Source organism: Phyllostomus discolor, chromosome 8 (assembly GCF_004126475.2).
Source record: "Phyllostomus discolor isolate MPI-MPIP mPhyDis1 chromosome 8, mPhyDis1.pri.v3, whole genome shotgun sequence".
Classification (NCBI taxonomy): Eukaryota; Metazoa; Chordata; class Mammalia; order Chiroptera; family Phyllostomidae; genus Phyllostomus; species Phyllostomus discolor.
In genome coordinates this window covers 114,538,835-114,563,711 of record NC_040910.2, presented here as the reverse complement: position 1 = coordinate 114,563,711, position 24,877 = coordinate 114,538,835, and the positions used below count along the sequence as shown (strand labels likewise).

The window sequence follows — 24,877 nt, the reverse complement described above, 5'->3', positions numbered from 1 at the left end:
CTAGCAACTGCGGCCAGCCAATGGCGCGGCGGGGCGGGGCCGCATGCTGTCAAGCGGCGGGGGCGCCGAGCTGCAGCTTTCCGCGGACTGCGGGTTTGCGCGGCGTCTGGGTGCCTGGCCGCCGCCTCTACGCCGTCCCGCGGGCCGGGCATGGGCGCCGGCGCCGGCACCATGAGTGTCCTGGGCAGCCCTGTCCGCGCCTACGACTTTCTGCTCAAATTCCTGTTGGTGGGCGATAGCGACGTGGGCAAAGGCGAGATCCTGGCGAGTCTGCAAGACGGCGCGGCCGAGTCCCCATACGGCCACCCGGCGGGTGAGTGTGGGTCCGGGGAGGAGCTGGGCTGGGGCCCCGGAGGAGGAGCGCAGCTGGGTGCCGGGAGCGCGGGGCACAAGGCCGGCAGATCTCTGCCTGGATCGGCCCACACTACGTGGGTGGCCCCGGTTGCACCCCTGTTCCGCACGTGGGGGTCGCAGGCAGCTAGTGGGGGGCTTGGGGCCGACGCAGTGGCACCTCCTCCATCCTTTCGCTACACTTTGCATGTTGGCGGGAGTGAGTGGCTGGACAGGCCACAGGGTCCTCCCGACCTGGGGGTGACTTCGAGGAGGAGAGCAGGGGGACAACTCAGCCAGAGGTTGGGGATGGGGCCCTACAGGGAGGCCCACGTGCACGCGACGCGTTTGGAAAGAATGCGTGGGATGTGGAGACAGCGGGAGTGGCTCCAAGCGTGGGATTCGAGCTCAGGCTCCCAGGTGGCGGCTCTGCACGTGGGTCGGTTGGAAGAGGAGGGAGATAAGATGAAAGAGGCCTAGTCCAGAGACCTTTCAGGGGTTCCTGGTGTCCTTGCCCAGGTGGACAGGCCTGGAAGGGCAAGGAACCCAAGCGACCCTCCAGAGTGTGGCCTGGGCTTGAGGAAACGCAGGACAGTGGGTTCCAGGACCAGGGGAGCTCCAGCACCCAGAGCTGGAGGGGCAAGGGGAGAACCCCAAGGTGTGCGGTTTGGCAGTAGCAGCCCCAAGAGGGAGTGGACATTAGGAGGGAAGGAAGGACAGCAGGAGAGGAGAGGAGAGTGCACTGGGCATGGACTTGGGCCAGGACAGGGAGGAGAGTCCACCTGGTGGTCTCGTGTTGATTCTGATAGATGCTAGAACAGCGTTGTCTGAGATGATGCTATTAGGCACACAAGGCTTTTTAAAAATTTTTAAAGATTTTATTGATCGATTTATTATTGGAGAGAAGGGAAGGAAGGGAGAGAGAGAAACATTGATGTGACAGACAAACATGGGTCGGTTGCCCCTCCTTCGCGCCCTGTCAGGGGACTGTGCCCACACCCCAGGCCTGTGCCCGGACGGGGAACCCAATCAGCAGCCTTTCAGTTCACAGGACGATGCCCAACCACCTGAGCCACACCAGTCTGGGCGGCCCTTTAAGTTCAAAGTAGTTACAATGGTACAGTTAAAGGTTTGCATTAGCCCTCACTACCCAGCGATTCCACTACTAAGAACATGTCTGAAGAATCCCGAAACACTATTTCAAACGAATACATGCACCCACGTTCACTGCAGAGTTATTTACCGTCGCCAAGACCTGGAACGGCCCAAGTGCCCATCAGTAAATGAGTGGGCAAAAAAGCTGTGGTGCATGCACACGATGGAACAGTGCTCAGCGGTAGAAAAGAAGGAAATCTTGCCTTCTGCGACAGCACGGATGGACCTGGAGAGCACGTTAAGTGAAATAAGCCAGTCAGAGAAAGACAGATACCATGTAATTTCACTTACATGTGGAATCTAATGAGCAAAGTAAAGTAACAGACAAAATAGAGACAGAATTATAAATACATGGAACAGACTGCCAGCTGTCAGAGGGGAGAGGTGGGGGACTGGGTAAAAATGGTAAAGGGAATAAGGGGAAAAACACAAAGACACAGACAATTTTAGGGTGATTGGCAGGGGGAAAGAGGGTGGGGGGAGGCGAAAGAGGGCAAAGGGGATGCATGACGACAGGAAGAGACTTTCCTTTGAGTGGTGAACGCATAGCGCAGTGTGCAGATGCTGTGTCAGAGAATCGCACGCTCGAAACCTGTGTGCCTCTGTTGACAAATGTCACCACAATAAATTCAGTAAAACATTTAAGAAAACACTTTTGCATCAGCCACATTTCCAGTGCTCAACAGTAGCATCTGGTTGGTGACAACACGGAGGTGGCAGCATTCCAGACAGAGCAGCCCCGGAGTTTAAGCTCCGGGAAGGCAGAGGCTGCTTGCTGCACAGCTGGGCCCTCAGGGCCCGGCGGTGAGTGGGGGAGCCACGGCGGAGGTGAAGGAATAAAACACTCAGCAGGTGAAGCCCGGTGCTTTTCGAACTGCGCGGGTCTGAGGAGAACAAGCTGGGGGGTGCTCCGAGCCGTGCGGTAGGTGAGTGAGGACGACATAACCTTGTAAAACTCCTGCCTGGCTTGAACAAGTGCTTGGCTAAGATTCTGTTGCATTATTTCCTTTTTGTTAGGTAACGGACCCAGGATTTCTAAAGACAATGCCTTTTTCTAGAGCAAATGCTTTCTTCTAAAGTTTTTTCCTTGGCACAGAGGGGAGGATTTAGGCTAAAAGACACTTTCCACAAAAGCTTTCGTTGTCAACTTGGCTTGAGATGCTACAGAAAAGAACTGATGTCGTGCATGTGCCCCTCATGGGTTTTTGATTTGCTGAAAGACTTTTCTAGGGTTAAGAAATGAAATTATGGGCTCTGGCTGTTTAGCTCAGTTGGCTACTGCATTGTCCTGATACACCAGGGTTGCAGGTTCAATCCCTGGTCAGGGCACATGCAAGAATCAATCAATAAATGCATAAGTAAGTGGGACCAAAAAAATCAACATTTCTCTCTATAATTTCAAAAACTTAAAAAAGAGATTATTGCCCTGGCTGGCATAGCTCAGTGAATTGAGCGCGGGCTGCGAACCAAAGCATCGCAGGTTCAATTCCTAGTCAGGGCACATGCCTGGGTTGCAGGCCATGTCCCCAGTGGGGGCCATGTGAGAGGCAACCACACATTGATTCTCTCTCTCTTTCTCCCTCCCTTTCCCTCTCTAAAAATAAATAAATAAAATCTTTTTAAAAAGAGAGAGATTATGAAAAATTGTAAAAAGTCAGAATCTTTTTTTCAAAGACATGTTTCACTGAAACTATGGGTGCTCCTGCTGTCGAAAGGACAGGGCATTTCCAGCCTCCGTCTCCACTCTCCTCCACCCTGGCTTCACAGGCCGGGTCCTTGTTTCCCCACTACCCAGGCCTGTGTCTCTCGCTTGTGCTGTAGCTGCCATGACTGTGACCACTCACCAGTGGCTCGCCCTTTAAGGACTCAGGGTTCACCGCCAGTCCTGGTCGCCCCTCTGTGGCAGTCCATTCCTCATTCTGCTGTCCCTCTAATTAGCTAGATTTCACTTTCCATCATTTTCCAGGATGGGCTCGTGAGTATTTCCTGAACACTTCCGTGTTTGGGAACATCTAGCCCATTGTCTTTATCTTTGAACGGTATCTTGGCTGGGTATAATATCCTTAGGTTATACATTTTTCCCCTCAACACTTTGTAACTATTGTCCCGCTACACCTTGGCATTGGACATGCTGTGATGAAGCCTGAGGTCAGCTAATTTTCCCCCCACGTGGGTGATTTGCTTTTTCTTCTGAATTTTGGAAGAATTCTTTTTTTTTGTTTCATGCTCCATTAGTTTAACCAGATCACATCTCAGAGCTGAATGATGGGTATTAAACTTCTAGTATGCTCTGCATTATTTGAATTTATAGAATTGTTTTTTAGGGAAATTTATTTTAATTTTTTCAATCCTCACCCAAGGACATTTTTTCATTTTTTTTTTTTAGAGAGAAAGCAAAGGAGGGAGAAACATCTATGTCAGAGAGAAACATCAATCGGTTGCCTCCCATATGCACCCAGACCCAGACAGGGATCAAACCTGCAACCTTTTGGTTACAGGGCGGCACTCCAACCACCTGAGCCACAGCGGCCAGGGCTCAGGAAGATTTGTTTTAATGTCCTTCTGTTACATTTGTTGGTGTTGCTACTTCAAGGACACCCATTACATTAGTTTCCTCTTGCTGCTGGGTAACTCGCCACAGACTCGGCGGCTACAAACGGCGTAACTGTATGATCTTACAGTCTGGGGCCCAGAAGTCAACGCAGCCTCACTGAGCTGAAATCACCGTGTGGGCAGGGCCGGGTTCCTTTCGGAGCTGCTGGGGGTCTGTCTCCTTTCCTTTCCCAGTTGCTGGAGTCCGCTCGCGTCTGTACCCTGTGGCCCTTCCTCCCCAGCACTGGCCTGGGGAGCCCTCCTCACTTCTCATCATTCTGGCGCCGACTCTGCTTCTGTCTTGTCTTTTAAAAACTCTCGTGATGACGTGGGGCCCACTTTGACGATCCAGGGTAATCTCCCTACCGTAGGGTCAGCTAATTAGCAAACTTTATTCTCTCTGCAACCTTCATACCCCTTGGCCATATAACCTAACGTGTTCACGAGACCTGGGGGTCAGGACTGGGGGGTCTCTGGGGGGCGGGCATCATTCTGCCTGCTGCACCAGTTCCCCTTGAGTCAGGCCATTTTCGTTTGCCTTCCGTGTCCACTCGCTTCTCCCCAGTTGCTGCTTTGGTCTGTTCATCTTCCTCCTCTTCATTTCTGCAATTATCTCAAACCCCTCCTACCTCTTGGTAATTCTGATTTTAGTGAAACGTCTCTGTTTCTAATACATTATGTTAGTCCAGTAATGATGTTGCTTCGGTCTCTAATTTCTTCCTGACTTTTACCATTTTACTTTTTTTTTTTCAATTAAAAAATCTCTTAAATATTTCAATAAAAACCCTTTGAACACTTACTTTTTACTAACTTAATGTTTTTATTAAGTAGTTCTGAGAGGGGACCGAGATGGAGACCTAGGCAGAAATGCTTCTTACTTGCACAACCAAAAGAAGGAAAACAAGCAATTTAAAAACAAAGAACAACCAGAACTGCCAGAGAAACATCTGCACAGAAGTCCCACCACCAAGGACTTGAAGAGACATTTGGCAGGAGGGGTGGAGAGGACGCTGCAAGGCCGGCTGGAGGACGGCACACACAACCCCACATTCGCGCAGACAGGCCTGGGGGAAAGCGGGGGAGCAAGACAGACTGCGAAACCCCAGGCTGCCACACCAGAAACTAAAGACTCAAATCCACAGTTTGAGGGAAAACCTGTGGGGACTGTGGCTGCGGGAGAAACTCCCAGCCTCACAGGAGAGTCTGTTGGAGAGACCCGCAGGGTCCTGAACTGAGCACAACCACACCCGCCTGCAAATTAGCACCGAATGGGCACGAACAGCTTGTGGGAAGCAGGGAAGTGATGGGAAGTGGGAGGAGAGTGGAGCAAGTGGCATTGTTCCTGCTCAGATCCCTCCCTCACTGACAGCACCCCAACGCAGCACAGAGGGTGCCTGCCCCAGGGAATACCTAAGGCCCAGCTGCTCACGTGGACAGGTGCACAGAGACAAAGCAGCATGGCCCAAATGAGAGAACAGATCCAAGCTCCAGAAGAAGAGCTAAGTGACAAGGAGACAGACAACCGATCAGAGGCAGAGCTCCAAACGCTGGTGATCAGGACACTCACAAAATCGGATGAGCTCCGTTGCAACATGAAGGAAGAAATGAAGGTTATACAAAGTGAAATGAAGGAAAATGTACAGGGAACCAACAGTGACGGGAAGGAAATTGGGACTCAGATCAACAATTTGGAACAAAAGGAAAAATAAGCATCCAACCAGAACACAATGAAGAAACAAGAATGCAAAAAAAAAAAAAAAAAAGTGAGGAGAGGCTTAGGAACCTATGGGACAACTTTAAAAGTTTCAACATCCAAATCATAGGGGTGTCAGAAGAGGAAGAGCAAGAAATTGAAAACTTATTTGAACAAATAATGAAGGAGAACTTCCCCAGTCTGGCGAAGGAAATAGACTCCCAGGAAGTCCAGGAAGCTCAGAGAGTCCCAAAGAAATTGGACCTAAGGAAGCACACACCAAAGCACATCATCATTACATTATGCAAGATTAAAGATACAGAGAAAATCTTAAAAGCAGCAACAGAAAAGGAGACAGTTACCTACAAAGGAGTTCCCATCAGACTGTCAGCTGATTTCTCAAAAGAGACCTTGCAGGCAAGAAGGGGCTGGAAAGAAGTATTCCAAGTCATGAAAGACAAGGACCTACATCCAAGATGACTCTAATCCAGCAAAGCTTTCATTTAGAACAGAAGGGCAGATAAGTTAAAGTTACAAGAGTTCACCATCACCAAGCTCTAATCATATGAAATGGTAAAGGGACTTATCTAGGAAAAAGAAGAAGATAAAAACCATGAAGAGTAAAATAATATCAAACTCACAACTATCAACAACCGAACCTGAAAAAAAAAAAAAAAAAAAAACTAAGCAAGCAACTGGAACAGGAACAGAATCACAGAAATGGAGATCACATGGAGGGTCATCAGTGGAGAAGGAGAAGGGGACAATGCAGGGGAAAAGGCACAGGGAACAAGAAGCAGAAGAGGTGGGTACGAAACAGACAGGGGGAGGGTAAGAATAGTGTAGGAAGTGGAGAAGCCAGAGAACTAGCACCGACGACCCATGGACATGAACCGTAGGGGGGGGGGGGGCGGGGCTCGAGGGGGAGGGGGCCGGCGCAAGGAGGAGGGAGGTAAAGGGGAGGAAAAAAGTTGGGACATCAGTAATAGCATAATCAATAAAATATATTTTAAAAAAGTAAAAAAAAAATGTAGCTCTATTGCATGAAGTGATTGGGATGGATTTCCTCCTGTTCCTTGGCTCGTGCTCCCGTCTAGGGAGGGTTCTTTGCCTCCTCTCCTCTCCCTCACAAGGCTCCCTCGGGTGGGAGATGCAGGTAGAGCAGTGCGCGTGTGGGTGCCGCACGGCTCAGTGAGCCCCCACCAACCTCCCACGCACGTCCAGCGGCACCCAGACCGAGGGACGGACGCTGCCTGGAGCCCCGCGCTCCCCCAGCCCCCACGTGCCCCTCAGCGGAACCGTGGGCCTGGCCGGGACCCGCGCGGCTCTGCCCGTGTCTGTTCCGCGTGGAAGCGGGGTTGCGCCGTGCGGGCTCTCTGGTGGCCGTTCCTCGGGCCCCATCCCGTGCGACAGTCCCTGTCCTCTCCGGTGTGCGGTCCTCCCGCGCGAACCTCCCGCGGTCTACTTACACCGCCCACCCGGGCCGGGCCGCCCGGCAGCGTCCGGTGTCTGACCTGCGGGCGCGGCTCTGCTGCGGACACTCCTGCTGCTGCGCGCCTTCGGGTGCCCACGAGGCGCGCTGCCGTCGGAACAGGCCTGAACCTCGACTGGCTGAGCGTCCGATGCACCCACGTGTGCGTGTGTTCAGGGTGCGGGGGTTCCCCCGAAAACTCGCCAGCTCCCACTCTCCCCGGCGGCGCAGGGTCCTGGCTGCGCACTTCCGCGCCGGCGCTGGGTGCGCCGGGTCTCCGCCGCCGCGTTCCGACCGTTCCGGAGAGTGCGCGGTTGAAGGTGCGTTTCTCTGGTGACTAACCAGGCCGAACAGCTTTTCGTGTGCTTGCCTGGATTTCCTCTTTTGTGAAACGTTCGAGTCTTTTGTCAGCCCGTTTTTCCTATTGGGTTGAAATTCTTTCAGTGGTTCCTGGGAGTGTTTTAAAACTACATTCTGGCTGCGAGCCCTTGGTCAGAAATCCGTACTGTGGGTGCCCACTCTCACCTGCGTTGCCTTTCTACTCCTGTAATCACATTTCGGTGGCCGTGAGCCCCTCACGCCAACGTCATCCCAACGCCCACTGCTCCCCGGTCCGGACTGGGGTCCTGAGACAGCGTCCCGGCCGGCGCCTGGGCGAGGAGACGATGAAGGAGTCCTCCAAACACCCTCGTTTTACCTGTGGCATCGGTGGCTGCTTTCCCGCTGGGATGACATTTCAGGCTGCAGTCAGGACAGACTTTCTTCCAATTGGATGTCCGGCTGGGGAGACCCCCTTTCCCTGCACACACCCTCCCCTCGGTCACGGCCCTGCTCTGGCTCTGGCCGTGGGCCTCGGCCTCCCCACCCTGTGCAGAGACCGAGGTGGGCATTCTCCTCAGCTGGTGGGGCGGCCCGGCCGGCACACCGTGAGGCCGCATTGTCCCGTGTCCTGCTGGTGCTGCGTCTGACCAGCTCTCCGCTCACAGGTCGTCTGGCGAGGCCCGGCTCCTCCGTCCCGCACCCACAGCCGGAGGGCAGGAGCCTCTGCTCTGGGCCTGTCCCCAGGGGCCTCTGGACGCCCCTGCTGAGGGCCCACTGCCCGGCGGGTGGGGGGTGCGGGTCTTCCATGCCCACCCTGACACCGCACACTCCTGGTCCTGCCCAGGCCGCTGCTGGCCCTGGAGCCTCACTCTGTCTCCCTCGGGGGAGCAGGGGGGAGTCAGGGCCCCAGTGGGGCGGCCTGTCTGCTCATCCTCCTTCCACATGGTGCTCACCTCCCCGAGGACGGGAGCGGGAAACAGATTGAACTGGCACTCAGTGCTACCGCGTCTTGCCTCCCGATTTTTTTCCCCAGCAGGAGACTATTTCCTCTCACTACTGTCTTCCGGCTCTTTCTCCAGCTTCCTTTCCCAGCAGGAACATCCCACCTTTCTTTCTCAGTTTCGTTTTTGCGAAGAGCTAATAATAGTGCCTCCCATTTGCCGAGGGTGTGGGAGAGTCATCTCATGAGACAGGGCGCATTGATAGGCCCAGAGAGGGTGAGTAACCCCCTCAGGGTCACACAGTGTGTGTGTGTGAGAGAGCCGAGTGGGACGTGGTGGCTGGCCGAGGGCCTCACTCTGGACGGCCCGTCTGCTTCGGAAGAGGCTCAGGGGGGCGGCTTTCCTTCCCATGAGGAGCAGCGCCGAAACACCTTTTCCTAAGGTGACCCCGGGGTCAGGGTGTTCTCCTTCCTTTGACAAACCCCCCCTCCCCCGGGGGAGACGCTGCCGCTCCAGTGTCGCCGGCACCAGCTCCGCAGGCAGCAGTGCGCCTGCCCGTGTCACCGCCGCGCTGCGGTTTCCCTGACAACCGCCGGAGATGGGAAGCCTGGTTTTTCATCAGGTTTGACCTGAGCGTTGCATCGTGTCTCACCCTCTGGGTGTGACGCCTCCTAGCCTTGCACTCCCTACCCCTCTAGGGCCACGTGTGAACACAGATTTTTTTTAATGTGTTGGGGTTTTTTTTAACCCTCACCTGAGCACATGTTTATTGATTTTAGAGAGAAAGGAAGGAAGAGGGGGGAGAGAGAGAGAGAAACATCGACTTGTTGTTCTACTTCTTTACGCACTCAGTTGTCGATTCTTGTTCGTGCCCTGACCGGGGATCAAACCCGCAACCTCGGCGCATCAGGACGACGCTCTAACCAGCTGAGCCACTTGGCTGGGGCTTTAAAATTAAGCCATAAATGCTTCTGTGTAACAGAACATCATAACATTACAATAGGGTCAGATGTTCTCTCTAACGGCCTATCTCCTCTGTCTGTCCTGGGGGGTCTCCTCTTGGCAGTGGGAGTGCCCCTCTAGTCTGACCTCCGACCCCTGCAGTCCCTAACCCAGGGCCCACCTGACTGCAGGTGATGGGCAGGGAGGGGCTCCGAACGCCTGTGCTGGTTGCCTTTCCCAGAGCTCTCCCTTCTTTGTAGTCAGATGCGTTGACGTGTAGCTCACACCGGGAAACCCAGCCCTTTCTGAGACTGACCCGGGCTGGGGTAACTGCCACCACAGTCAGGACGTGGAGCAGCCCCAGCGACCCAGACGCTCCCAGCCCTCCGTGGACACTGCCCGCCCCCCCAGGCAGCAGCGTCTGACGCCCGGCTCTGTCCCCCTGTCGCTCTGTCCTCGGAGGACAGGGTGTGGTGGCGTCCCGGTCTGGCCTCTCACGCGGCATGCCGAGCCCTCTCGGACGTTTAGTGTCCTGAGACCACAGTCGCTTAACATAAAATAAGGTCCCTGGCACCGTGCAGGCGAAGGGAGAGGATGGTAGAGTCCAGGTGACACCTGGAGCCCTGGGCGGTTTGGCCTGCACCGCCTTCCGGAGCTCTGCCAGGCGACCCGGGTGCGGTGGGGCTCTGGGGCAGTCGCTGGGACAAGTGTGACGGTGATGAGTGACGAGAGCCTCACTGCGGTTCCCCTCATCCCCCGACGCGTCCCACCGTCTGAGCTTCTGCTCCAGAGAGGTGACGAGTCAGCAACGAGTCAGCAACGACTCAGCCGGGGTGGGCGCCGCCCGGAGACAGGCGCCTGGACGCACAGAGCGCGGAGAGGAGGCTAAAACAGACCGGTTTTGCTGACCCAGCAGGCGGATGGACTGACCGCCAAGCGGCCGCAGCAGAGGGGCGGAGGCAGAGCCCCCAGGCCCACGGCACGCCGGGCAGCCCGTGCCTGCACCGGGCGGAGGCTGCCGCTCACACCGAGAAGCGCACACATGCAGGTTGCGGGGCCGCCCCAGTGGCGTGGCGGGGCGTGGGGGTGCTCTCGCAGCCTCGAGGCCCCGACCCCGGGCTGTCCGCCGGCCCGGCTGTCCGGAGTGGGGTGCCAGTGAGCAGTGCACCGGCAGTCGGTGCAGCCGGCTCTCGTTGAAGCCCCCGGTCTGGTTCCAGAGCACTCCCTGCCTGCCCCTGGGCGCTGCCAGGCTTCTGTCAGGCATTTTCACTCAACATAACACACATTTCCCGAAAGTCAGGCTCTCAAAGACGAGTGTGTCTGTGGACGGGGTGTAACCAACACTTACGCCGTAAGCAAATCCTCCTAGGTGGCAGAGCACGCGATGTCGGCCGCCTCGCCGAAACAGGGCGAAGCAGGTGGCGGGGCCTTGAAATAGGAGCCTGAATTATTTATTCTCCCTGCGGAGCTAAAAGTGTAGCGACTGGCTCAGCGCTGGACGCTTCCTATTTTTTTAAAAGGCTAAAATTATCTCTCGTCTTGTCTCCTGTTCCGACTCCCTGGAACATGCCGGCAGGTCCCGTTCTGGAAGTCCCGTGTATTTTCACTTTGTTTCCGAGGGACAGAGCTGGCGGTGAGTGAGCTCAGGGCCGGGAATGAGACTGTTCCCGACACTGATGTTACTGCTGTCCGTCGAAAACGTCAGCTCCTCGTGAGCCGACATGGAACAAACACGCAGGTGAGGAGAGGAAATGACACACAGAGGAAAACATGGCGGAGAATAAAAGCCTGGCTCAGTAAATACGTTTATGAGAAAAAAGAGATTCTTCTCACAGTGCGACGTCGAACCTGGACGTGAAGGGAATGACTGGGGAATTTTCCAGCGGCCGGCACCCCTGGGTGGGAGGGTCCGTCTTCTGGGGCCAGAGGTCGGGGGCAGGGAGGGGCTCTGGCTGAGCTGAGGCTGCTGGCGAGGGGCACAGGGCCGAGTGGTTGAGGCAAGTGTGTTCTGCCAGGCGGCGGGGGAAACTGAGGCACAGGGAGCAGGAGGAAGCGGCTGGTCGTCAGCACTGGGGTTCGATCCCAGGCACACAGAGCTGCCCCTTGGGGTGCCTTCGCAGCCCCGGGGAGCCTGTGGGCGACCCCAGCAAGTTCAGTTGGCCTCTGCCCCCCCTCTCCCGCCTGGTGAGAACTGCCTGCACATCCAGTGGGGGGCAGTGTTTCTCCACACTTTGCCCTCCCCTCTCCCGCCTCCCCTGCCCCGCCCGGTCCCAAATTCTCAGGGGCAGAAATCCAGGTCTCTAGGGCTGGGCCGCACAGCTGGCCGGAGGGGCGTGGAAGGAGGCCTCCAGTCGCCACCCTAAAGGCAGCTGGCGCGGTGGCCACCACGAGGCCCGGGTCAGTCCACACCCCGCGCCGCTCTGGGAGAGCGCCCCTCGGTGCCCGAGCCAGAGGTGTCCACTGAAGGGCAGCGGCTCAGCACGGCTGCTCTAGGGAGTGACCACCTGCAGGAGTCACTGAGTTCACTCTGAGTGACGAAGGTTAATAAGTAAGTCATTCCTGTTGGTCAGATCACCGTTTAAACGCTTGTTCACGGGGAGGGGGGTTCTGGGATGGGGAGGCCGTTGCTGCTGCTGCTCTGGGAAGACGTGCGGGTGCATCTCCTGCAGCGCCCGTGCGTCGGACCCTCCTGGTCCCGTCCTGCAGTCGCTGGGGGTCCGGGGCTTCCTGTCCGACAGGGCGAGTTTGCTGCGAACAAGAAGCCAGCCAACGGGGCGCAGCACAGAGGGGCTCGCTGCCGTGTGGACCCCGCCCTCGGGGGGCAGGGCTGCTGTCAGGCCGCTGAGCCGCAGGGGCCTGACATCTGGGGTTCTCTCTGTACTGTTCTTTGTCCCCAAACCCACTCCATCTGTGCCTTCCGGGAGGAAAGGCCCACCTGTGGTCAAAGGATCTGGAGTCAGCTTGAGTCCTGGCTGGTGTGGCTCCGGAGACTGAGTGCCCGCCTCTGAACCGAAAGGTCCCCGGTTCGATTCCCGACCAGGGCACGTGCCTGGGTTTCAGGCCAGGCCCGGCCCACCCGCTGGGGGTGTGCAAGAGGCAACCGATCGATGGATCTCTCACACACTGATGTTTCTCTCCCTCCCTTCCTCCCTCCCTCCCCTCTCTCTAAAAGTCATTGTTTAAAAAGCCATCTTTAAAAGAGAAAATCGGTTTGAGGTCTGCCGTCTCAGCAGGGACAAGGCAGACCTTGATGAGACAATGCTGCCGGGTCCGAAGGAAAGCTATTTCCTGCCTCGGTTGTGTGCCCGTCCAAACTCAGCGAAGAGTGAGGGCCGACCGAAGACGTTTCAGGCATGCGAGGTCCCCAACGCTGCCTTCCAGGGCCCCTTCCAGGGAGACAGGAGAAGGACTGAATCCAGAGGGGAGACTGGGTGCAGGTGAGGCGGGAGGGGAGGGCCCAGGACGCGGGGCTCCTGGGCTCCGGAGCAGAGGGAGGCAGGCAGGCGGTCTGCAAAGGTGCTGTGCAGACGTGGGAAGTGCCGAGAGGAGACCGGGAAGACGGGGGGGGGGGGGGGGGGGGGGCGGGGGTCGCAGGGATGGACTGGGGGCGAACTTGGAGGGGAACCCCAGCAGGTGAGCAGGCGCTTTCTAACTCCAGGGAGAGCGGAGGTTGTAGTGAAGGAAGAATGAGCACAGTGTCCCGCGGGGCTCCCCTGTGGGTGGTTTCCTTGGTCGAAGTGATGTTAGACTAATATTGAAGTAGCCAAAATCGCAACATAATTATATTCCGTGTGTGTGTGGGAGAGGGAGAGAGACAGTCAGAGAGACACAGAGACAAACAAACAGAGAGGGGGAGGCCGGTGGAGTGTCAGCGAGACAGGCCCGCATTTCCCCTCCCGGCGGGCAGTCGACCGAGGCCAACAGCGGAGCGGTCAGGACGCAGGGGCACACCCACCGCCGACCGTCTGCAGACCCGCGGCAGGACACACGACGAGCAGAGACGGACCCGGGGGGCCGCAGGGGCAGCTGCTGCTCTGCACACCGAGCCTCCGAACGATGGGACGTTGGAAGCTGTGCGTGTCCACGACTCTGACAAAAAGAAAACTGAAATACAGCTTTTTAAACTCACAGGGTACTGAAAAAGACCATTATGAGAAGTTTTAAAGAATTGTCTGGGCCTCAACCATAAGCACCCGCGGGCTTTCCGAATCCAAGAAGCCCGCCCAGCACAGGGGGCCTCGGCGGCAGCAGAGGCGGCGGGGGGGGGGGCCCTCTCACTGACTGCCAACAGCCCCAAGTTACCCCCAGATCCAAGACCAGATCCCCAAGTGTCCTCGCTGCTTCACGGAGACGGGGGGAAAGCTGAATGTTTCCCCAAATAACTCTGAAGTCGTTAGATTATCCACTGCACTTTTCAGACTGTAAGACGCACCTTTTTTTACCACATTTTTTGCTTCAAAATTGTCCCCCTAGGTGGGGTCCACCTAGGTTTTAGAGGAGAAAAATAGGAAAAAAATTTTTGAAGCAAAAAATATGGTAAAAGGGGACATCTTATCATCCGAAAATTCGGTATCTTCTAGCAACTTCCAAGTTAACTGACTGACTGTAGAGCTAGTGTTCCGTGTATTAGCGGTGTGCATGTGTGCGTTGTGTTGATGTACTACATGCGGCCATATATTCTTTTGTTTTAAAGATTTTATTTATTTATTTTTAGAGAGGGAAGGGAGGGAGAAAGAGAGAGAGAGAAACATCCATGTGCGGTTGCTGGGGGCCGTGGCCTGCAACCCAGGCACGTGCCCTGACTGGGAATCGAACCTGCGACGCTTTGTTTCGCCGCCCGCGCTCGATCCACTGAGCTACACCAGCCAGGGCGCCGCCATATATTCTATTCACTGTGTGCACGTGTGTCTCATGCGACCCACACCCAGGCCGGCCGGCGGGCCGCAGGGAAAGGGGATGCCGGCCCTCGAAAGAACACTGGTGGGACCTTAAGGAGAGGCGAGGTCGTGGTGGCCAGTCGCTCCGAGGAGCCACTTCACAGGCCCGAAGCCACTGGCCTAAACTCGCTGCCAGACCTGCGCTCTGCCCTGAACAGCGGGGCGCCGAGCCCCAGAACCGAGTGGGGCTCTGGTGTTGCCCCCCAAGGCTCACCTTCTGCCCTCGACCTGCTTCAACGCCGGGAGAGCTCCCGGATGTGACACTCGGTTTCTTGTGGCTTTTGTGTGTGTGTGGTGGGGGGGGGGGGGGGGGAGCCTGAGGTTCTAGACCTTCCCAGGGGCAGGAGGCCAGCGCTCGGGAGCGACACCGCCCCCTTGTTGCTCGAGGGAGCCGCCTGTTGCCGCCCCCACAGCAGCACTCCCCCCGGCCGGGCCTCTCTCCTCTCTCCCCGTCCGTCCACCTCCGCCCGCACTTGCCAGTGTGAGCGTTCAAAGTCGGGGCGCGTCCCGAAGCGCCCCCCAGGCCCCGCCCCTCAGGGTCCAGCGCTCTGAGGGCCCCCCCACCACGTCTGTCCGTCGGTGAGGCCGCTCCAGCACACGGAGCCTCGCGGGCGGGAACTCGGGGGCCCGGCCGGTGCTGCGTCTGTTTTGGGGAGGGCTCCCCTCTTCCCCTCCCTGGCTGCGCGCCGGCGTCCGTGGGAACGCCGTCCTCCAGTGCCGCCCCCCCGCGCTCCCCGCCCGCCCGCCCGCCCTCGGGGTGCCCGTTCTCCCCCGCCGACCGCGACCCGCCCTGGAACCCAGCACCGGGTTCTCGGAGGCAGAAGATGGGTTCCTGGTCGAACGGGGAGGAGTGTTTCTCCTTTAAAAGAACGATTATTGCTTTTTTTCTGATCCAGAAGACATCCGAGCTCATGGAGGAGAACGGGAAAACAGAGAAAGGCTATAAATAGAGAAAGTAAAGGAAAACCCACCAAACCCGCAACCCAGAGATCTCCAGTGTGGGCTGGGGCCCGGTCCTCAGGCTCCTGTGCGCGTGCGCACCCCCCCACCCCCACGCGCGTGTCTGGCACCACCGAGATGACATTCACATCAGATCTCCTGTTCCACCCATTTCACTCCCTGCGCTCAGCGGGACACTGTGGGGGGGCGTCTCCGTGTTTTAGCCCCTCACGGGGCGCAGTCCCAGGGAGGTGGGGGGAGGAGGGCGGAGGAGGGTCGGCAGTGACAAGAGGCCGGAGGCGGGGCTGCCCGCAGGCTGCAGGACAGTCCACGGGGTGGGAGGCAAGTCTGAGCCCCCGGCTCCTGCTGGACCCCCCTCGGGCAGGGTCCAGGTGCTGGCCTGGAGGCCTCTGGTGATGACAGAGGAGAGGAGGGTGGGCGCCAGAGAGGGGGGGTCCGGGGGTGAGCAGCCTGGGGAGACCCGCCGGCAGGGTCCAGCCCCACCCCCACCTCACCCACCTCACCCACCTCACCCACCTCACCTGGGAAACCGCGCGTCCGCAGGGCGGTGGACACCCGCCCTGCCGCCGGCCGCATTCAAGCCCCGCCCCCTCCCGCAGGCATCGACTACAAGACCACCACCATCCTGCTGGACGGGCGGCGGGTGAAGCTGCAGCTCTGGTGAGTGAGGGCCCCGCCCCAGCCCTGAGTCGGCCCCGGCGGCCCCGGCCGCCCCGGCCTCTCCGTCCTGGCCTGGCCTGGAGGAGCGGGCAAGGCTGTGGTCCGGCTTCAGCCCCAGCCGGAGGGGAACGCACCATCCAACCCGGGCTCTCTCAGCATCCCATTGTGTCTCACCCGGGCAGTCCGTCTTGGTAAACCCCTCCATGGCCGGACTCTGGGCTCCCCCCGGTGCCCACGTGGGGCGCACCCCCAGCGCGCAGAGAGCAGGGCCTGGCACGGGCGGCCAGGTCAGCCGTGCAGCCGTCCCGGCCGGCGGGACACTGCTCCCCTCTCACAGCGGCCCCACAGGCCCCACTGCAAACAAAGCTGCACACCCGTCTCCAGGGCTCCAAGGCTCCTTGCCCACGGCGTTCTAGCAGCTTCCGCCTGTGGGCAAGGCCTCAGCTCCCGAGGTTCTGCTCGGCCTCGTCCATACTCAAGGCGCTTCTCCGGCCTCTGGCCCCTCCCAAGCCCCAGGCCCCGCTCTTCTGAGTCTCAGGGGGCGGGTCACCCACAGGGGACGGGGAGAAAACAGCACGTGTGTCCTCATGCATGCTGTCACACGTGAGGACTCGCCTGGCACACAGGGGACTTCGTGTCTTGAGGCGTCTCCCGTGGAAATGGGTGTGTTAGTTGCACACACAGATGAGTGTCCACGTTGCCCTGAGCAGAGAGCCAGCCACGGCGTCCACTGGTCCCGAGAGCACTGGGCGCCACTGTTCCCTGCCTGGACTTCTGCTTCCTGGAGCTCCGCTCTGGCTTTCGGGGCCTGGGGTCAGCCCCTCGTGTGGACACATGCAGGGGCGTGTCTGTGGCTCGCCGAGACGCTTCAGAGTTCATGGATGTCGAGGGACCCCACCGAATCCTTCAGCCTACCCTCCCCCATGTGGACTGACATCCGTTGCCACTGAGAGCCCAGCTCTCTGAAATTCCACACCACTTTAGAAACTTACACTGGATTTATTTAAATGTCAGAATCACAGTGTTGAAACCCACCACGATTTTTTCTAGTTTAACTCACACGATGACAACTAGACAGGAGAATGAGCCCGAAAGACACCCTGATGTCCAGGTCACTCCAGGGGACAGCGTGGCCGCTGAGTTGGGGTCCAGGATGCTTGGTGGCAGGGCCGCCCGTGGACAGGTGTCCCAGGCTCAGCAGCCCCGCCGCCGGGGAGAGGCAGCGAAGTCTCACCCGTCTCTGCCACCTTCCCTTCCAGGGACACGTCCGGGCAGGGGAGGTTCTGCACCATCTTCCGTTCCTACTCGCGGGGTGCACAGGTAACAGCCCTGAGTGGGCGTTCACTCTGAGGCCGGGGGCTCTCGAGTGGACGGGGGAGGAGGCGGCTGTGCCCTGTGTGTGCGACCTGAGGCCGAGTGTGGAAGCGTGCCGCAGGGTGCTGGCGGCTCGCAGCCTTTGCCAGCACCAGGGCTGCGTATGCACACGTGTGCATGCATGCCTGTCTCTGTGCACTGTGCTGGTGCAGGTATGTGCAGGCATGTGAAGCATGAGTGCGCACACGTGCATGTTTGTGTAGGGGGCATTGTGCTACGCATGTGTGTTCATGCCTGTGTGTATAGACATGCACCCAGGTTGGAATACATGTGTGTGCACATGCACATGTGCCACCGGAGTCCATGATCCTGTGTGTGTCTGTGCGTGTGCACCCGAACACCCCGTCCAGGTGGGTGGGCTCTGCCCCTCCTGAGCTGCTGACCCCGACACCCCCAGGCTGTGTGTCCCTGGAGCAGCTCGTGGACGTGGGAACTGAGTTCTAGTCCCCGGCTCACTGTGACATTGGCGGGCTTATCAGCCAATGAGCCTGTGAAATAATGGGCTGCCCCCTGGGCAGACAGAGGCCTGTGCTGGAAGATGCACAGTGGTGCCTCAGGGGGCTGCGAGCCTGCGGCCGCGAGAGGCCCCACCCTGCGCCGGCCCCTGCCGTGCCGTCAGCTGGCCCCTCTCCCCAGGGCGTGATCCTGGTCTACGACATCGCCAACCGCTGGTCCTTCGACGGCATCGACCGCTGGATCAAGGAGATCGACGAGGTGCGGCCTGGGGCACGAGAGCTCCCTCGGCGTGGGCGGGGGGGTGTGAGGCCGGGCCGGCGGCCTGGGCACCGGGCACGAGGCTCCAACGACAGGGAGGGTGTGTGGGCTGCCAGCACAGCATCGGGCCCCGCTGGGGGGGGGGCACCACCCAGCCGGGGCGTCAGGGCCCTGCGCGTGGTCTGGAGCCTCAGCCTGCCCTGCTGTGGTCGGGTGGGCGGAGGCTGCTGGCTGCGGGCGTCCTGACCAGCGCAACAGCCTGGTCAGTGGGGACATGGAGTGGCCGGGACCGAACCCACCGCATCAGTTTCCCGCAGCTGCCAAGACAAATCACCACAAACCAGGCGGCTTCCACAGCACATTTACTTTCTCACATTTTGGGGGCCCCGAGTCCAAGATCGAGGTGTCGGCAGGGCTGCCACTCCCTCCCAAAGTCCCGGAGGAGGGGCCTTGGGAACGCAGACACACCCCTGTCTCTGGTCACTTGTGTCTTCTCTGTGTCCTCTTCTTGCGAGGACGCCAGTGGCCGGCTCTGTGCTCGCCCCGGCTACACCCGTAAAGACCCTGTTTCCAAACAAGGACGCGTCCCCAAGTTCTGGGTCGGTGTGGGTTCGGGGGCGTGCCATCCACCCCACACGCCCTCGGTGCCAGCAACAGAAGCTGGCACAAGCGACCCTCTTCCTTGCCTTTCTCTCGACCGTCAGCACGCCCCCGGCGTCCCTAAGATCCTGGTGGGGAACCGCCTGCACCTGGCCTTCAAGCGGCAGGTGCCCACGGAGCAGGCGCAGGCCTACGCGGAGCGGCTGGGCGTGACCTTCTTCGAGGTCAGCCCTCTGTGCAACTTCAACGTCACCGAGTCCTTCACGGAGCTGGCCAGGACCGTGCTGCTGCGGCACGGGATGGACCGGCTCTGGCGGCCGAGCAAGGGTAGGTGCCGGGCAGTCCCGCCGCCTCTGTTCTCCCGGAGTACACGTGTGTTCTCTCCGGGGAATCACACTCACGGCTCTGTCGCGGGTCCACGAGGGGCTTCAAAACTCTGCACACGGGCGGGGGGCAGGGGGGGGCATGCATAACCAGGTGGCCGCCGGCCTCCACCGGAGGCAGGACCCCGAGCCCGTACAGATGGACCCCAAGGGCAGTGCACGTGAGGCACGCGGTGGCCGAGAGACCTCCACGCCCGCGGCTTCAGGGAGAGCTCATCGCCATAGGGTGACTCCCTTTCCACTCACTCTGTTCACAGAGAGGAACTCGGGAAAGAGAAGTACGCAGGATATTTTTAACAGAATGTAACCGGCAGTTGGAACATAATATCCAAACTCCTCAGTGTTGAAGTGGGAGACCTATTGTCAGTTTCCCTCTGAGTAACTTGTCAGCATTTTACTTTTATAAGACAAAGATGACGAAATGCATGTTCATTGACTTGGCAGCACGATGCCGATTGCCACCCGCCCCCAGAATCTCTCCCACCAGGCAGGCCAGTCCTCTGTGCCCCAGGGGGTTGAGCGTCACCCCTGGCCCCCACCCTCCGGTAGTGAAACCCACAGTGTGTCCAGGTGCTGCCAGATGTCCAGCGATTCACAGTCACCCCCAGCTGAGAACCACTCTCGGCAGGACTTTAGAAATGAGCCCAACCCCAGGTCATGTTTCCTCTCCGAGTCCTTCAGGGGCCAGGAGTTGTTGTGACCACAGAGGGGTGCGCTGCCATTTCTGCCCCCCCCAGCAGGCCCCCCCAAATCCCGCCCCTGTGTGGGCGGGAACCTGGCTCACACCACCAATGACGTAGCTGACATAGAGATGGCAGCATTTTCTTCCCAGTGTGTTCTCACACGCCTCCCTAAAGCTGACAACACGAGGGGTCGACATCAGCTGTGCAGTTGAGGCGGAGACCTCTTTCGGAGTTGTAGCCTGTGGTCTCTGACCCCCAGCCACGATCCTGTGAGTCCTGAGGTCACGTCCCGCCACACCCCCCTCCCTCCAGGTCTGCTCACCTCTCAGGCCCATGGGGAGGGACGTGGGCTCTCAGATTCGGGGTAAACTGAGTTGAAGGCGATGAGACCTCGCAGGCCCTGCCAGAGGCTGCTCGTGGACGGGCAGGGAGCAGCAGCCCTGGTTGTCGGGCCCACCTGCCCCAGAGCCCCGGGGAGGGCAGGCGAGGACAGGCGGGTGGGCAGGCTGCCCTGCGGTGGCCGCGTCAGGGACGGCGGAAACTCAGCCCGTTTTCTGGTCTCTCCCAAGTGCTGAGCCTGCAGGACCTGTGCTGCCGCGCGGTGGTGTCCTGCACGCCCGTGCACCTGGTGGACAAGCTCCCGCTGCCCTTGGCCCTGAGGAGCCACCTCAAGTCCTTCTCCATGGCCAGCGGCCTGAACGCCAGGATGATGCACGGCCGGTCCTACTCGGTGGCCGCCGGCCCCGCGCACAAGAGGAGCAGCCTCCGCAAAGGCAAGGCCGCACGGCCGCCCCAGAGCCCGCCCAAGCGCGGCGGCAGGAACAGCTGCAAAGTCTCCTAAGGAAGGAGGAAGGCTCAGGAGGGGCGCCTGCCAGACCCCCGGACCCGCCGGGAGAGGGCGCCCCGGGGCTGGGAGGCCGTTCCAGGTCCGAGAGGCGCCGGCCCACCCCGCACGGCGACCGTGCGGCTCTGCGCGGCGAACGCCCGGCCCACGGTTCGCCTCCAACGTTTCCACGTGGGTGTGCATGAAGCTGTCGTGTTAGTCGTGTGTCTACCACGGGGCGTCGGTACTCCGAGTGTTACCTATCCCACGATTGCGGTGCAGCTTTCCCCTCGAGACAACTGCTCTTACGCGAAGGGCGGTGTGCGGGCGCTGCGTGCAACGCCAGGGGACTCGGACTCGGGGTCCGAGTCCACGCCAGGGGAGGGCCTTTCCCCGACCCTGCTCTCCGCGTGCGAGCCCTGATGTGTACCCGCCGCCCGCGCCCAGCGCCCCGCCCAGCTCCTGTACCAGAGGGTTTGATAAAACTTTTTGCTATGTTATTTACTACGTTTGGGGATTAATAAGTGATTTATATGCATATTTTTCTGTACATCTACATTTTTTGTATAAAATACCCCACGAGTTATGAAGCTAAGAAACGAAAATGCCAAAGATACCTCGAGTTCCATGGGACCGAGCCAGGGCGGGGGCCGCAGAGCCGGGGGTCAGAGGGCCGGCGGTGCAGGCAGAGCGCGCCCCCTCCCGGCAGAGGATGCCGCTCCGCCTGGCTCGCGGCGGGGTCGCTGGCGGGTTCTCTCCGACCGTGCGTGCTTCACAGCCCTTCCCCTCCTCCTCCTCCTCCCCGCCTGTCCCTGGCGCCCCACGTCAGCGCTGGTTCGCTGCGCTGGCGGCTGGCCTCACTCCTGAACGGCGTCATCTGTTGAAAAAGATTCCTTTTCCCAGAAAGAAACGTAGAGGCAGGCAGTGGGGAGTACGGTTAACCCTTGAGCAACGCGGGGTCAGGGGGGCCGGCCTCCTGCGCAGTCCAAAACCCCGTATAACCGCAGCCAGCCCGATGCACACGTGGGTCCCCACCACGGGGGCCCGTGAGCGACCGGTCCACGGGACACAGCGCGTGACCCGTGCCGCTGGAGCCCGCCATGTCCCAGGGCCACCGTGTACCGAGGTCGCCAGTCTGAGAAACGCGGACAGGTGCCCTGCAGCAGCCCCCTGGTGCGCTGGCAGACGGTGGCAGCCACGCCCCCAACACACGGGTCCCTATCTGTGACCGCCAGGGATGGGAACAACCCCGCAGCGTCTCTCGCGCCTGGCGTACCTGCTTGCTGTCTCTCTGGGGCAGCTGGAGGCTGGAAGGAAGGACTCAGAGAATAACTTGAGATGAGAAAATGCCCAGATGTCCTCAGTTTCTGTTAATTTATAGATTTTTAGAAATTTAAGGGACCCTAGAATGGGAAGCAACACACCTTCATTCAGAGGGGGCAGCACCACGGCCCAGAAAGGGGCAATGAGCATGGCCACCCACGGCCACTGAAGGCCTGAAGCCAGACAGGACGGCACAAATGTCCACAGGGGAGCAGGCGAGTGGACAGCAGGGGACAGTGCCCCTCAGGGAGCTGCTGGCCTGTGAGGACACCCTGCTGGGGCTGTGCCACCCTTCTGTGCTGGGCAGTGGGCGGAGAGAGAAGGGCTGACCCACCGACCACGAACGCTGGGACAGGCCACTGCCCCACTTGAAACCAGGAGCGACAGGGCGAGGTCCGGGTGGAAGGAGCCTCTTCCCCCCTCTGAAGAGCCCGCGTCTCAGAACCGCAGGGAAGCGAGGGTGTGGAACCCACAGATGGCGGCAGCTACTGGGGACGGTCCCCCGGCTGCAGGGTTGAACTGGGCCAAACAGCGCTCTTTCCCCCCTTCCGTGTCCTTCTTGTTTTCTTAACTGAAGGTGCCCCGGGATGACCCCTGGTGTCCTAGCAGGACCATAATGAAGTTCCCGTGGCCTCTGTGGTGGGCAGTCTCACAGAGCACGCCGGCTGCCCAGAGGCCCCAGCCCTCTGCAGACCAGGCCACCTGCGGTCACCAGGGCTGGAGGAGGCGGGAGGGAACTCCCTCCACCCCAGCACCTCCGGAGGGAGCAAGGCCCTGCCCACACCTGGATTCCGGACGCTGGCCTGAAGAGCTGGGAGATGACAAACTTAGGACACTCATATGACACGGGAGAAAGTGCCTCAACAGATCAAAGTGGCATTTGTGTGAAATAAAAACAATACACCCCTAACACAGGATGTGCTACGTAGAAGCATGCATGTTTTGGTGGTAAATATGCAGAAAATATCATTAAAATGTAAACTGAGCCCTGAAGCAAACAGCTCTCCAAACTTGTCATTTGTCACTCCGTCCCACGACCCTCGCTGCCGGCAAAACGCACCCCAACTGCAGACACACGTGCCATCACATCCCAGATGTTTGTGGTTCTCAGTTCCAGGGTCGAGATTCAAAACATGTGCAGCCATGTCTTCAATGGCCTCGTGAAAATTACTGCGATGCCGGGTGATTTCCCGGACTGAGAGCCTGAAGTGTTAAGGAATCATCTCAGCCAATATTGAATCTGGGAAAAATGTCAATTACACGCTTGATAATACTTGTTTTCCCCTAAAGACAGAGAGAGAGATGCTTCCATTTGCAGGAGAACAGCTTCATCCAAGGGAAACCTGTAGAATTTTGTTCATCAGTGTCACCCCAATAAATTCAATAAAAATGGGGAAAAGAGAAGAAAAGGGAATGTAAGAAGGAACAGAAGCTGCACATGCTGGGGAACTGGGGAGACCCATTCCCGGGAGGACAGTGGGCGGGGACCGGGGTGGAACCCAGGCCACTCAGGTCACTCCCCCAACTATGTGCGTGTGGGTTCCGGGGGCCTTCCCTTCCCCCACGGCCCTGTTCTCAGGATGCAGAACTATCATGGACCGCCACCAAACGGCGACTTGGATGAAGCAGCTCTGCGGTGGGCAGGTGAGCACCTCCGCCGGCTTCTCTGGGCAGCAGGCAGGTGGCTTACCCTGTCCCCTACCCTGGTGAGGGTCGGGCACCCCGGGGAAGCTGTGTCTCCCGCTGGCCCTGCCTCCCTCCTCACTTAGGGCCCTCCTTCCCACAAGCGTAATCTCAATCTCGGGTTGGGATCTGGGCCCTCTTTCTCTAGATCCTTGGATTCTCATATACTTGCCTATCTTCTCAAAAAAGGCTGGTTCCTGCCAATCACAGTCTTGGCTTTCACAGTCATACTGCCACCCTTTCCCTACCTCCCCGTAGAACTCAAGAGCAGAATACGGCTGCTTGAGCTCTGCTTTCCCATGGCAGCAGTGGAGCCTGCCTGGACCTGAAGGCCTCTGAGCCTTAGTGGAGAGGAAGTCCGAGGCAAAAAGGAAGAGCTCCAAAGTCCACCCTGCCCCAGAGCAGTTGCTGTTGCTCCAGCCCTCACCCCTCCTAGGGAAGGCAGCCCAGAGGTGCCATCAGAGACCACTAGGGCCAGCTGACGCACTGCAATGAGGGACACTTCCCACCTTCATGAAACCTGCGAGGGGGGTGGCATCTCCGTAGGAGGGTGCTGGAAAGGACCTGGGAAGGCTATGTGAGGTGACGGGGTCTTGGCTGTGCGGGTGGAGTGTTCTGGCTTACCCACTGGGGGCGATATACACTCCCCTGGCCTTGCACACAACACCTTTCGTCCTCATTTTCTCTTCACTCTTTAAGTACCCCACAATATACACACACGTCTCACGGAGTACCCCTGTGTCTAGGGGAGACCCCAGGCTCACAGAGACCCTGGGCGTGTCCCGGAGGGGTCTGTGGAGCCTACTTTCTGTGACCTGTATTGCTAAAGCAGTAGATGGTGGTTTTTTTCCTCCTACAAAAGGAACGTTGGGTTTGAATATGGAAATATGTATGCCATACCGACACACTGGCTCAAACCCTAGTGTGCCCTCCAGAGGGGAGAATGGGCCGTCAGGAATGGGGGTCAGGTGAGTCACGTTTTCCGTCTTTTTCCAGAAGACGGGGTTACCATGGGGCGTGTGAATTCGGGGGGGATCCGGGCCCTGCCTGCTCGGGAGGGCCAGGGGCACCGTCGCCGCTTCGAATCCCCCCTCCTTCGCTCCCCTCGGCTCCACGGATCGGCTGCCCTCAGGGTCTCCTCTCACCTGGCAGGTGTACCCCATCCGCCCAGGCCCCGCCCCTCCTCCCAGGCCCCGCCCCACGCACGTGACGCTTTCCCCGCCCCCGCCCCGCCCAGGCCTGCCGGGTGGATGTCTTCGGCGCTCGGCAGCTCCTTGGCTACGCGCACGCAC

The 24,877-nt window shown here is 59.0% G+C and overlaps 1 protein-coding gene across 1 annotated transcript; it reads left to right on the top strand.

Moving 5' to 3' along the window:
- Positions 1 to 67: 67 nt before the first annotated feature.
- On the top strand, positions 68 to 20,930 carry RAB40B (RAB40B, member RAS oncogene family). The gene is made up of 6 exons (XM_028521087.2): positions 68 to 313; positions 15,942 to 16,002; positions 17,262 to 17,322; positions 18,013 to 18,090; positions 18,795 to 19,017; positions 20,326 to 20,930. The coding sequence occupies exons 1-6, from the start codon at positions 151 to 153 to the stop codon at positions 20,595 to 20,597; spliced, it is 858 nt and encodes a 285-aa protein (XP_028376888.1). The 5' UTR covers positions 68 to 150; the 3' UTR covers positions 20,598 to 20,930.
- The last annotated feature ends 3,947 nt before the right edge of the window (positions 20,931 to 24,877 follow it).

Excerpts from the sequence above, each read along its gene's own strand:
- RAB40B (XM_028521087.2), top strand. The coding sequence starts at position 151 with ATGGGCGCCGGCGCCGGCACCATGAGTGTCCTGGGCAGCCCTGTCCGC. Across the intron at positions 314-15,941 it reads CCCATACGGCCACCCGGCGG|GCATCGACTACAAGACCACC; the intron begins GTGAGTGTGGGT and ends CCCCTCCCGCAG. Across the intron at positions 19,018-20,325 it reads GCTCTGGCGGCCGAGCAAGG|TGCTGAGCCTGCAGGACCTG; the intron begins GTAGGTGCCGGG and ends GTCTCTCCCAAG.